General features: G+C 37.8%; 1 protein-coding gene across 1 annotated transcript in view; it reads right to left on the reverse strand.

The window, feature by feature from the left end:
• Nucleotides 1-570: 570 nt before the first annotated feature.
• The window catches only part of hpse2 (heparanase 2), a 92185-nt gene continuing 79470 nt past the window's right edge, over nucleotides 571-13285 (reverse strand). Inside the window, exons 10-12 of the mRNA XM_012880465.3 lie at nucleotides 9575-9720; nucleotides 6222-6368; nucleotides 571-2284 (exon numbers count right to left, since the gene is read on the reverse strand). Of these exons, the coding sequence (XP_012735919.1) occupies nucleotides 2122-2284; nucleotides 6222-6368; nucleotides 9575-9720 (456 nt within the window). The 3' untranslated portion in view covers nucleotides 571-2121. The remainder of the gene's footprint in view (nucleotides 2285-6221; nucleotides 6369-9574; nucleotides 9721-13285) is intronic.

Here is a 13285-nt window from a genome sequence, read left to right on the forward strand (position 1 = left end):
TGTTGTATAGTAGAACGAAAGCAGTAAGAGGTGTCCTCCGTAGTTTGTCACAGTCCATTTAGGTGGCACAGCTAATAAGATAGAGGGTGCTGTGGTCACTTGAGATGAAAACTGGCCAATATGCAGAAATAAAACGTGTGATAGAAGAATGACACCTCAAACACATCATGACAGCCGTCAAACTATGGTAAAGGCTCCAGGATGCAGGGATGCTTTTTTTCAGCACTGATCGAGAAGCTTGTAAGACCAAAGCTGGATGGAGCCAAACAGATGCAATCCTGGGAGAAAAACTGTGTGTGGCAGCAAAAGCGAGATACTGGGGCATGGGTTTGCTTTTCTCGCAGGACAACGACCCTGAACATTCATCTGGAGCCGGAATGGTTTCAATTAAAGCCAGACATTATTAGAAAGGCCCAGGCAAACTCCAGACTCAAATCCTGTGATTTCTGGTAAGACTTGAAAATTGATGTTCATAAAGACCTTCAAAGTCTGCCTCAGCTTCTGCTAGTTTGCAAAGAAAAACGCGGATATTTCTACAATCATTGCCTCCAATGATGCAAATGCACAGCACACTTTTCACAACTGTATTTATATATAAAAAAAGCATTTTCTTTGCCCTTTACAGTAATGCATTCATTTACATTGGTCTGTGACACAACGTCATAATAAAATACAGTCATACACTCATATTCAATGAATCAAAATATTACTGTAAAGTTAATTAATTTAAGTTAAACAGATTTATTACACACATATTGATGTCTTCAACCCTTTATTTCTGTTAATTGTGATAATTTTCTGCTTACAGCTACTGAAAACATGAAATGTCAATCTTAAAATGTTAAATCAGGCTAATCAAAAACATTTTCAACACAGAAATGTGGGCTTAGTGAAATGTTTGTTTAATACCAGCTTAAAAGTTTCATTTTCAAAACGTACCTTTAATCAGACAAACACACCTCATCCAGTGTATATTCTAATTTATTGAATATGACTGTACATGGGCATTTGAGGTGTACAAGTGACAAATGATGAAAAACTTAAAGGGCATTAATGTTTTCTTTAAAAACAGGCCATTAGAGCCGCAAACACCATTAGACATTCAATGTTAGAAATATAATAGATCTTTTTTGTCATAAATTAAATGTATACTGAATCTAACATATCAAGCTTAAATCTCCTTTATAATTTTTTTATGTACAATACATAATCTAAAAATATCTGACAGTAAATCTGTACAAAGGTATATTCCATACAAAAGGGACCTAGCAGCATTAAAAGAGTAAGGGAATATAAAATATAAATGGAAAAGGCTTATAAAATGTACCTGAAAAACCGGGATTTAAGAAGTTTTTAGGTCAACCCAGCTTCAAGCGTGCTTCATATTCTTCCTTAGCCTTTCCTCCACAAAGTTGGAACAACATCACTGATACCAAACGCTTCAGATTAAAGGAAACCTTGCATCACTAACGCAAAAAGGACACAAAACAATCACTTTCAACGCAAGCCTTTTGAAGACAAAGGGGAAAATGCTTTTAGTAGACACATCAGTAGCTTTATCAAGTCATTTAAAAAGTATATAAACACACAGTACAGAGTTAGTAGAGGCTGAGATATCTAGGCCAGGGCAGAAACGCGGTGTCTGGGTTTTCCTTCAGCGAGTCAAAGATTGGTGGTTAAAAAAAGGACAATTAAAGAGAAGAAAATACAACCTGGCTAAACCAAACAATGTTTATACTGTTGCCATTTTGTGCACCACAAACTGAAAATGCCATCGAAGTCCAAAAACAATAAGTTATCACATAAAGTCTTGTAGCTTTTGAGGAACTGCTGGTGAAAAGAAGTCGTGTCCAGCAGACAGGTCCTTCATATGCATCATAGTGAGAAAGTCTTGTTTGGAAGAGAGGACAGGACGTGGGCTTTATTTAAAACTGGGAAGGGTGGTTTAAATATTCTCAAAAGAACAACAATCTCGTTGTTAGCCGGCTGCTCTTCAGCCAGAGAATCGGGGCGTTTCCATGCGTCTGCGCTGCTAAGGTGTCCATCTCCTCCGCTGATTTGGTTATTCAGCCGTGAGTTCGGAGAACTCATGGAGGTTCTGCGCACCTGAACGAATAGTCGTTATCTCCGACAAGCGTATGCATTAATGTTTTTGAGGACATAAAAACCTATGGTCATTGGAGGCATGGCTATTGTCCGTCCAGCACGCAGAATTTTAGGCTTGAGCTCTGGGAATGTCTCGTCGTTGCCCATCAGGAGCTTCTCCCCGTTCAGCTGCACATGTCTGCAACGAGAAGGCAAAAGATATGCACAAAAGACCACCAGTGTCCTTATTTATGCAAGAGACAGACTGTCGTGAACCCTTCAATGGGAACATAATCACAAGAAACATTGACAGACAGAACATCAGAATTTCAGCAGTTTTACCTGAGCATCACAGCATACTAAAATCTTAACTTTTACTAATTCAATTCAGAAAGGGAAACTGATATGATGTTGATTCATTACACCTAGAATTATGTATTTCAGCTGTTCATTCCACTGCAATTGTGATGATTATGGCTTATATCTAACGATACCTGGAATTCAGTTTTACTGAAGAATTTTATATTGCATGAGACTGAGAATAATAAATAAATATTTGTCATTGCAGAAATGCTGGCCTTCGGAAATTCTGTAGAGTGAACGGCATATGCGTGATTTACTGCATCGATGCAGCGTGGCATGGAGGGGATGTGCTGAGGTGTTAAAGAAGCCCAGGTTTCTTTTCTAGTGTGTCCGTACATTCCTCTTGATAATACTCCAGGCTCTGTGTGGTAAATTGGGCTATTTAGGTCAGAAGAGGTAGCTGGTCAGGCAAGCCTAGTGATGTCATTGTCATGAAATCAAGTATCTGTGCTTTTGTCAGTGTGGGAAAATGCCCAGTCCTGCTGGAAAATTAAACCAGAATCGCCATAAAACCTAACAGCAGAGGGAAGCAGGAAGTGCTCTAAAACTTGGTAAAACACAGCTGACCAACACCGGCAGATGAGATGGCTCCCAAAATCCTTCGTGACCGTGGAAACTTCTCTCTGGACCTCAAGCAGCTTGGATTCTGGTGCCTCTCTGCTGTCTCTCAGGCTCTGTGACCTTGATTTCCAAATTAAATGCAACATTTACTTCTATGTTAAATTTTGGACCACCAACCAGCCGTTTTTTTCTCCTTAGCCCATGTCAAAGAGTGATATTCTCTCTGGATCAGGAGTAATTTAACTCATGGGACGCAGCAGTTGTATCCCATGTGCTGGATACGGCAGCATGGTGCAGCCTGGAGCTCTAACTGCAGCCGCGATCCACGTCTTGGGAATCTCCTAAATTAGCTTTGCTTCTCCAAATCTCTCAATACTGCAGCCATTCCTATTGGACTTCTCTTTTCCTGCAGATCTTATTTGATTTTGTATTTTTAAGAAACTGTAATATCCTGTAGGTTTTCATTAGCTTAAGCCATAGTCATTAAAATGTAATAGAAGTGAATGCTTGAAAAATAACACTGTGTGCAATGATGCTGTATGACGAATGGATTTCACTTTTTAATTCACTAACTGGACTAAATTAACTTTTTTCAGATAAATTCAGATTTATAAACATGGGCCTGTACATCTTTACACAAAACATGTAGTCTTTTTTTTATTTTTTATAGGAATCAGTCAAACATTTTGAAGGGCCTCCCACCTTGCAGTGGGAACCTGGATACTCTGAGATTTTAAAGCCAGTAAAAACTAAAGGACTTTGCCTTTGAATCTTTGCCATGTGACAGAATATTGTTTGCCTTTTATGTTAAAGAGTGCATCTTTCAGTCTTTTAAAATAAAAATTTCTCGTACAAAGCAGCGCAGCCATTACATGAGAGATCTCCATTTCTTTGGCATGTAGCGTGAGTGCATCTGTCCAGGAATCTGAGGGTCTTCAGGCATGGTTTTCTAAGTCTTTCCCAGCTGCTTTCTCACACATAATACCACTGATTGTACAATCTGTGTGAAAGGCTTAAGAGGAAGATGAACTGTATCCACTTTCAGTTGAAATGCTGATTCCAGATGATGAACACTTGGGGGAGCTATTGTTACAATTTTGTTATTTACTGACAGCACAATAGTGCAGATAACCTCCAACACTCTCAATGGCAGATAATTTGGTTTAAACTGCTTAGAAATGGATTACTAATGGATTCTAGATAAACAATAATGTAAATATTTGCCTTTTGAAAATTTACCCTGATAAAAGTAGAAAATAAAAATAAAAACAGAAAAATCAGTTAAGATGTGTTTTTATTAAGATAAGATAAGAATTCCTTCATTGTCCCGCAGTGGGGAAAGTCGGGTGGGAAATTTTTATCTTGCCCAGTAAAAAAACAAAAAAAAAAAACTTTTTCCTGAGAAAAAAGACGGCTATAATAATCAACATCTTAGTGTAAGCAAAAAGAGCAGTTCATTGGCTTTTTGTAAAACAGGTAAAATACTTTCATATATAATTTCCCTTTGTAAAAAGAGGATAAAAACAGTTTGTCCTGTTTGATTTAAACAACTAAAAAGTGTATCCAGTCCAACTGGATTGGTATTTATTTACTTTGTAAAATATTATGTTTAGTCGCCAAAACATTTTCATGAGAATGCATATTTGTAAAATAGGTAACATGACATCTAGAAATGGATGAGGGTAACGTATAAAGTGGATTATTTAAAAAAGACATGGGGAAAAAAATCCAAGAACACAAGAGCAATAAAGTTTACAAGTAAGACTTTGTGTTTATTTCTTGTTTTGCATGTTAATCATTTAGGATCAGGTTCATTTGCAGCAATTCTTTCCTGAAGCTGTTTTCCTTTGATTCACAGTGTCATAAGTTTTACAAAATCAAACCATTCTTAAGAGCGGTTCAGTTACTGGTGTTGTAAAGTTTATAATAACATGGAAATAAAAGCAGGTGGTCTGGAGGTTATTTTTACAAGAACCAACCAAATTCAATAAAATTTCAAATAAAATTATGCCCTCTAATAAGAATTTACAAGTCGACCCGAACTGCTCAAAGTTGCCCCTCAACATGCATAAGCCTAAACACTTTAAAAAGTCCCACAAGGGAAAATTTATAGACATCTGGTGCTGTTGACTTGATCATTAAATTCTCATGCAGTGCCTGTGGTAAAAGAAAGCACTTTAAGGACAGATAATGGGACATCGTTAGCTGCCTCGCCTTTTAATTGCCTTGCAATTCTGTTCTAACACCAAAAACATCCTTCATCATTACGCTGTTCTTCAGGTTTATGTGTGAGCCTCCATTAAGGCCCAACGCAGGTATCGTATACCTCAAAGACAACCACATCCACAGTTGTGAGTCATTAGGCTGTTATTCCAGGATTTTAGGCTTAAGTCAAAGTCAAAAAATAACAGGCTAGAAGGTTCAGGGTGGAGAGGGTGAGACTAAAACTATAATGATTTTATTACAAGAAACATTTTGAGAAAATGAGAATTAAATGGGGTTATTACACTAAATGAAATAAATCATAGATTAAAAAATGAACATATCAGCACTGAGAAGTTAAATAGTAAAAAAAAAAAAATCTATTATGGTATTTTAGCTGAAAAACGAGAAGGAAAGCAGATTAAAAAGACGCTGGAATAACTGAGCTGGGCTATACCAGGATTGAACAGGACTGCCCTGGTGAACTTTCGCCGTACGTATCCCAAGATTACTTTTGTTGTCAATTAGTGCTGTATAAATAAACCAAACTGAACTTTATTTAACCTTGTGAACTGATCGGTACTGGGAACATTTCCTTTAAACACAATTAAAGCCCCAAAAGAAGCCTACCAGAGCAAAAGAAGAAAAAAAATCCATATTAGCTTTTGCTGGATGATTATTGGATTAAGTATATGTTGATAAAACAGCATGTACTCTAGGTGTGTATTGACATGTTTTGTGGTGTGCTATTCAACCAGCATGCTGGCTCAGCACAAGCTACGGTCTTAAAACTAGACGAATTTAATGCAGCATTGTGAAAGGGTCTGTGATTAACACCTTATAAAAACAGCTTATAAAATATCAAATTTTCCTGATTCCTCAGCTACATGCCCTTCAGACCACTGCACAAAATAATTTTGTTTCGGGCAGTAATCTGAAATCACATCGTTAGAGGTAAATAATTAGCGGTTTATACATAAATCTAAAGAAAGAAGCAGGCAGCTACTAACCTGGCTCTGAGTCCACCCTCGCCGTGGGGTTGCAGCAGGTACTGATGGACGGTCCTGTTCCGTAACGTTCCTGCCAGCTTGATTTTCTTCCTCGACCGATGTAGATTGATTATGTAGATTGTTATGGAGCCTCTCATGTAGTTAGGACTGATCCCACAAAAGATAAAACACAACATTACTTTGATTTTGGCCCAAAACGCCTCTTGGCACAAACCAGAATCTAAAAGATACGCTCCTCTCCACATCTGCTACTGAAGACTTATTATAGTATCACAGTGCCATTCTGAATAAAATGTTCCATTAGTAACAACGAACACAAAGAGAGGAAGATCTTTGATATTTTTTTATCACATAGTTATAAGATAAAAGCATGACTCATTTATCTCATCTGGATCAAAAGGCCTTAAAAAAATCAGTAAGTAAAATATGTTTAACAGATGAATTCCAGCTACAGTGGAAACCAGATATTTACATAAGCTGATAAAAAAAAAAGATACATAACTTTATTTTTATCACTGTTTGGGATTAAATCAGACAAAACTTTTCTTTTTTCTGATGAGGTTGGATTACTAGACAAATTTATATTAGCAACATAATAATTAAAATAAGTTTTTGTATTGTTTTATTACTTTTTTGTAATAAAACAATACAAAAATAGAAAGTTTCTTGTATAGCCATCCACAAATGATAAACGTGCTAAATGCTAAATTTGGCCCATTCCTCCTGACAGACGTGGTACCTGGTTTAGGTTTGTAGACCTCTTTGCTTACACACACCTTTGCAGTTCGGCCCCATTATTTCCCTTTCAGGACTTTGTGATGGCAACTTTAAAACATTCACTTTGTTTTCATTCAAACGCTATGTAAATAATTTGGTGGTATACTTTGGATTACTGTCGATTTTGTAGATTCATTGATGCTCAACAACTATGTTTTTTAGATGCTGCCACTATTGGACTTCAGAGTTGGGATATTCAGGCTTGCAAGCTTCCCCCATTTCCCCTCCAAATGTAATAATGGTCATTATGACCCAACTCTTTCACTTTGGTTTCATCAGCTCACAGGACTAATCTATAAAAATTAAGATTTTCATCCCTGGCTTTTCATGTTGCATTTGGAGTATAGGTGTCTTCTTCACTTATTGGCCTTACAAAGCATGCCAGCATTTGTTCTGTGAAACCCACATTTTAAAGAACCCATCTTCTTCCTGAATAGGCCGTATCCCTGCACAACCATTGTTATCAAAGGGGAACAAGGGACCTTCAAACATCTGCAAATTGTACACAAGGATGAATCAGATCTGTGGATGTCCGAAAGTCTCCTCCTGATATCTCGACTGATTTATTTAGGTTTTTCCATGATGTCACAGAAAGGCTGTGTGTTTGAGGTGTGTCCCTAAAAAACATCCCCAGGCTATGACGCTATCATCTGGGATTTACCAAATGGTTGACAAGCATAGTGATACCTAGTATATGTAAACTTCTGACTTTGACCAAAGTAAAACAAAAATAAATGTCTAAATTATTCTCTCTGTAATTATTCAGGCTTAGCAATTCAAAATCTTTTTGGTCATTCTAAGTGACCTAAAATAGAGAAAAAAGTTTTTGTATTATTCATTGTCAGGCAGAGAGAGAAAAAAAGGTTACGTTTCTTTTTTGACAATATAGGTGAATAACTGGTTTCGACCGTTAATTTAGCATGAACTACATTCATCAGCTTGTACAGTATCTAATATTAAAACCTGCTGTTGTGTGGATCTGGGTCAAATGGAGGGTGCTCTAACAAAAAGGACAACAATACTTGAGTTACACAGACAACAGTGTTTAAGTCCCGCTCTAGGGACACAACTTGATAGGAATATTAGCCAAAGATAAATAACTAAGCGAGACAGATAAAACAAACTTGATAAAATCTTTTAAGGGCCCAGATAGGAGGACAAAGACAACACAGCTGTAGTGAATACCACATGTCAGCCATGGTGTTCAGGGTCAAGGCTAAATAGTCTGGTGGTTAAAACCCTTCCCTAACAAAAAAAAAAAAAAAAAAAAAAAAAAAAAAATCTCATATCCTTACAGCAGGCATGTTTTTGGTTTAATGTTTATCTTTCTTTTGGACACAGAGCGAGCCATTTATTTCACCACCCTGCAAGACAGCAAGTATTCAATATATTTACCAGGAGACAGAAAAAAAAAAAGAGTGTTCTGGAGCTGGGAACACAGCGTGTCTGGCTCTGGGTTAAGCTCTTTGAGTCTCGTTTCTCAGAAACATGGAGCGGGGTTCAGAGTGATGGACCCAACGGTTAGATGGAGGAATTGATAATGACCTCTAAGGCCTAAATGACGAAGAGCCAAACCAGAAACATAAACTCATTCTCTGTTTGATGTCTGCGCATCAGTAGAAAGAGAGAGAGAAAAAAAATGCCACAAAAACCACTGAAAGGAGGCAAAAGGGCAGGAGAAGTCAAACATCTAAGCTGCAGAGACTTTTCAACCCGCTCCCTGGCTGGACACATTTACAGTATAGTCAAACCACTGAGACAACAGGGGTTTGTCCACATGCTTACTGTGTACAACAACAAAGTGGCAAGGATATTGGTTCAGAGCATGAAATGGAGAGCTTTTAAACGTAAAAGTTTGATTACGACTAAACGAGTCCTGAACTTCTCCACATAACATCATTTCACTCCCAAAAAAAACAAGTTGAAAACTGTTGAAAATCTTCATGCCTGCCATCTGTAATAAATCGGTTGCATTTGTAATCGTCTGTCTATCTGACCACTGCTTGCCTATTTTTTTTGTCCAGAGATGCTCCACCTGTAAGTGAACCATGTCTAGAGTAAGGCCGTAAGTCTAGCCTGGTGCTGACAGCCTCTGGCCAGGGTTAGACGATAACCTTGAACAGGCCATGATGGCACTCTTTATCTCCTCCCAGCACAGACGGACTTATTGTCCCTCCTCCCACCCCCTCAAATATCCCCCTCCAGCCAATCCGAGATGGGATGAAGGCTTAGCACACCTTTCAGCGGCTCTTTGACGACAGGGAGACAGAACCCACACACCTGATAAGTGATACCCGTTAAGTTTTATAGGCTCTGAGCTGTGAAAGAGCGGGTGTCCGCGTACTGCTTATTTATGGGAAGCCAAATGGGCTGGCAGGGGATTTTGTTCTTCCCCGTCGACAATAAGCCTCCGGTATTCGCACAATGACACTGGGGGGTTGTTTTAACTGCAAAAGTCTGCTTTGTTCTAAAGATTCAAGGCAATTCCCCGAGCATTTTGGCGACAGATTTTTGTGAAGGTTTACAGCCTCACGACAAAGAAATGCCGTCACAGGCGAATTATTTCTGGTACGTACTTGTAGTAGCTCGTACAGTGGGCATAGATGCGTAGCTTGTCCCGAATGACTCGCCCTGGTTGGGGCTTCCTCTGGAGTCCAGCCACGCGGACGGCTAAAACCCTCGGACCAACAAGGCGTTTGAAGACCAGAGAAAGCCAGTAGTCCTGCAGGAGCAAGGCCAATAAATCACACAGTGAGAAGCACAGAACAGCTTTATTTTGCAAGCACTATTTTAAAAATACACGCATTTTCCCAATGACAAACATGAGCGGATAAATTTCATCTATGAGAATCTAGCGCTTCTGTAACATAAAGCTGTCTACTACAAGCTCTTATTTGTCAGCTTCTAATGAACGTAGAAACAGCCGTTCAAGCTTTAATCTTCATCTTTTTTGTAAATTAGTGACTGCTCCGATGTTGATACATTTCCCCCCTAATCAAACAGATTAGAGGTCTTAAAAATGTTTTTTGTGCTTATGTTGCATTGTGCCCCAGTAGGTTCTGCTGCTGTATTTTACCAGAGATGCCACAGAAAAATCAGCTGCACTGCAAAAACAGAACTAAATATAAGTAAAATTTTCTTTAAATGAGTGTATTTGTCCTTGATTTGAGCAGCTAAATATGATTATCTGCCAATGGAAAGAGTAATTTTACCCCTAAAATAAGATAATTAGATAAACTGCACATAAAATAAGTTGATGGAGATGAGTTGTTCCTATTTTAAGTGCAAAAATCTTATTTTATTGGCAGATTATCTTATTTACCTGCTCAAATAAAGTACAAATACACTTGTTTTAAGAAGAAAATTTTAACCTATTTTTAGTTCTGTTTTTGCAGTGTGGCGACCAGAATTAAACAATTTTCAGCTTGACAGGCCTGTAGGGGTGACCGATTTAAAGAAAGGCCCCTGACTGAGAGTAACACTCTTTCCTCTGGTAGTTGTGAGTATTTTAATATCAGTAATATGTTTAAAATTTAGTCAGATGAAGCACAGAGATATAAGAAGCTATTTATTTCTTCAACATTTCAAGACATATCTGTGATTAATTTGGGCTGTGAGAGGGTGAGAGAGAGACTAAGACCTCTGCAGATAACAGAGAGGCTGCAGTAGAACGAAGTCGCTCTGTTTCATCCCTTTGAGCTTTCAGCCTCTGCTGGATAAGGAAATGCTGGGAGCATTTTGGGAATCGTACGGTTAAAGTAGGATTAACGTCCTCTAAATTATACGCATGATACCTACTGTTTTTCTAACACCAGCCATACTAACCACGCTGGTGTAACTAATCACAAGTAAATAACACCAAAGACAAATTAAAATATCAACTCTGGAATAATTTTGTTTAGTTTTAAAACAGAAAACTCATGTTTTACAATGACCACTCTATACATTACATAATCATTATAAGATTACACCATTTTTCTCATAGTTTAGTATTCATATTGTTATTTGGAGTAAATAGTGACCGCTCACAACAGCAAGTCTCATCCAGCTCTTTAATTTCTTTCATTGAAGTTTTACAATAGAAAAAAAAAACAGAAATCCGCTGAATTGGTATTGGTTTGTCAAAGTTGACAGAAAGCAGCCACAAAATTCTGATTGGTATATGTTTATATTTTTATGTTGTTGTAAGTGTCAGAAACAGTAATCTCATAGAAATGGGCTTTTATTGAAATCTTTCAACAGATTATAAAATGTTGCACTAATTTCCTAGTAACTGCATCTTTTATTTAAACATGTTTCAAAAGCACTTCTTGGTATAAGTTTAAAAAAATTAGCGAGTTAAAAAAAAAAAAAACTAAAGCCCAAACATGAATGCATTTTGACAGCACCTAACAATTCTGACCCACTTTAAACAGATACGCCTTTAATACCACATTTTTACAAAATATTATGCTACATCATAAATTGCTGTTTTGTGTTATCCTTATTAAGAAGTTCACCATAACGCGTCTCACTCTACACAGACTACAACAGACTCAACACCTCTTCAAGAGACCCAGAACAACATGTGCTCCTCAGGAAGTTCCCATGCAATCCTGCATATGGCAACATTTAAGGGCTTCTTTTTTCCACGCAGACTTTAACTTAATTTGCTGCCAAGGCATCGAAGAAGCAGAGCACAGTATAGAGCGGTATATTGTTGACAGTGGCCAGAGGGACTGATACATGAGTGCTCGGTCAGAGCTATGATCTATCATAAGTACATCATGCGTAATGGAGACTTTCTCCTTTAGTTTTATATTCGAAGATTTGTAAACAACAACAAAAAAAAGCAAAGGCATCAGTATGTTGACACATTTCAGTGTATGGCAGCTCTAAACTGTGTGACAAAACTGTAATAGATGTAACATGGTTAATATCTTTATGTGAGAAATATTTACTGAATTTTCAGTTTGTCTGTTTTCTTGTCATAGTGCTCGCTGTCTCCCAGTCTGCCCTTGACGCTCGGATCCACTTAGACAGAAAGACAAACATTACCTGCAGGAGCAGCCAGTGAGAAGTGATCCAGCCAAAATACAATTTAAACCAAGCTGAGAGAAAGTCATGCGGGCACGACTAAAGCGGCGAAGAAAGCGCCACAGAAGGAAAACCCTACTGCAGATAACAATACCTTAGCCGAAGGAGCTAACATGAAGTAAAATGATGCACAATATTTTTGTTGCTAGGGAGAATAGAAGAGAGCCTCTCTAAATGTGATAACCAAATTAAAATGCTATCATGTTTTAGATTTTCCCTTCATTAAATAATAAAAGCACCTTTTAAAAATCCAGAGTTGATACAAGAGTAGACAGGAGTACCTTTATGAAGAGAGGCTAAATTGCTGAACCTCCCTGCTTTTTTTACTGTAAATTATTGCTGCTTCTTTTCATGCAGGAGCAATATGTCCTCATATACAGCAGATGTCTGCTCAGTAAAAACTATATCTTAGATCATCATCACTCTGCAAGTAGAGCTTACCACCCACCCCTGGAGACGGACAGCCAGGTCATGAGGAGGAAAAATAACAAAGAAAACAGGAAAAGGGAGTATGATTGGGACAGAAGGACAAGGCCAAGAAAACGAGGAGGGAAGGTAAGGAGGAAAGTGTGGAAAAAGATTAAGTGGTTCAGTCTTTTAATGGGCCAGGGGCTTTGAGTAGATTCTACCAATGGCGGAGTCATCCTATAGGGGAAGGGGCCAAGTCATAAATTTCCCATGCAGTAGACAGGTTGGCCCTGCAGTGAATTCTCTCAGCAGGTAGGCTTGCACAGCCGTCAGACATCCAGCCATGTTAAAAGCATTGTGATCCTAGCGGGAGCTCAGCATTCCCAGAAAAATAATGGAAACGAGCAGCAAAGAAAAACGAGGCCATCTTGACTGATTGATACATCTTAGGAAGCGACAAATAAGTAGACTTCTGCTTGAGCTATTAGATATGAGACACGTTTAGCAGATAGAAATACCCTCTGTAATTTTTAAATAATTTAGTGGATAAAAATTAAAATAATCTAAACAATATAAATAATCTATGACAAAGGTCCTTAATCCATCATATTTTAATTATTATTTTAAGCAATGATTTACTGTCAAATGTTGTATACCTTGAAATTAAATATCCTAAGATGTAAAAATTTGTCATTTTAAATTCATCCCCCAAGAAAGCACATGATGACTTCAAATTCCCAATTTAACACAAACGTAGGAATTATTTTCTCCTTCTCTATTGATTAATAGAACTAAGTACATGA

This window comes from Fundulus heteroclitus, chromosome 22, assembly GCF_011125445.2.
Source record: "Fundulus heteroclitus isolate FHET01 chromosome 22, MU-UCD_Fhet_4.1, whole genome shotgun sequence".
NCBI classification, from domain to species: Eukaryota; Metazoa; Chordata; class Actinopteri; order Cyprinodontiformes; family Fundulidae; genus Fundulus; species Fundulus heteroclitus.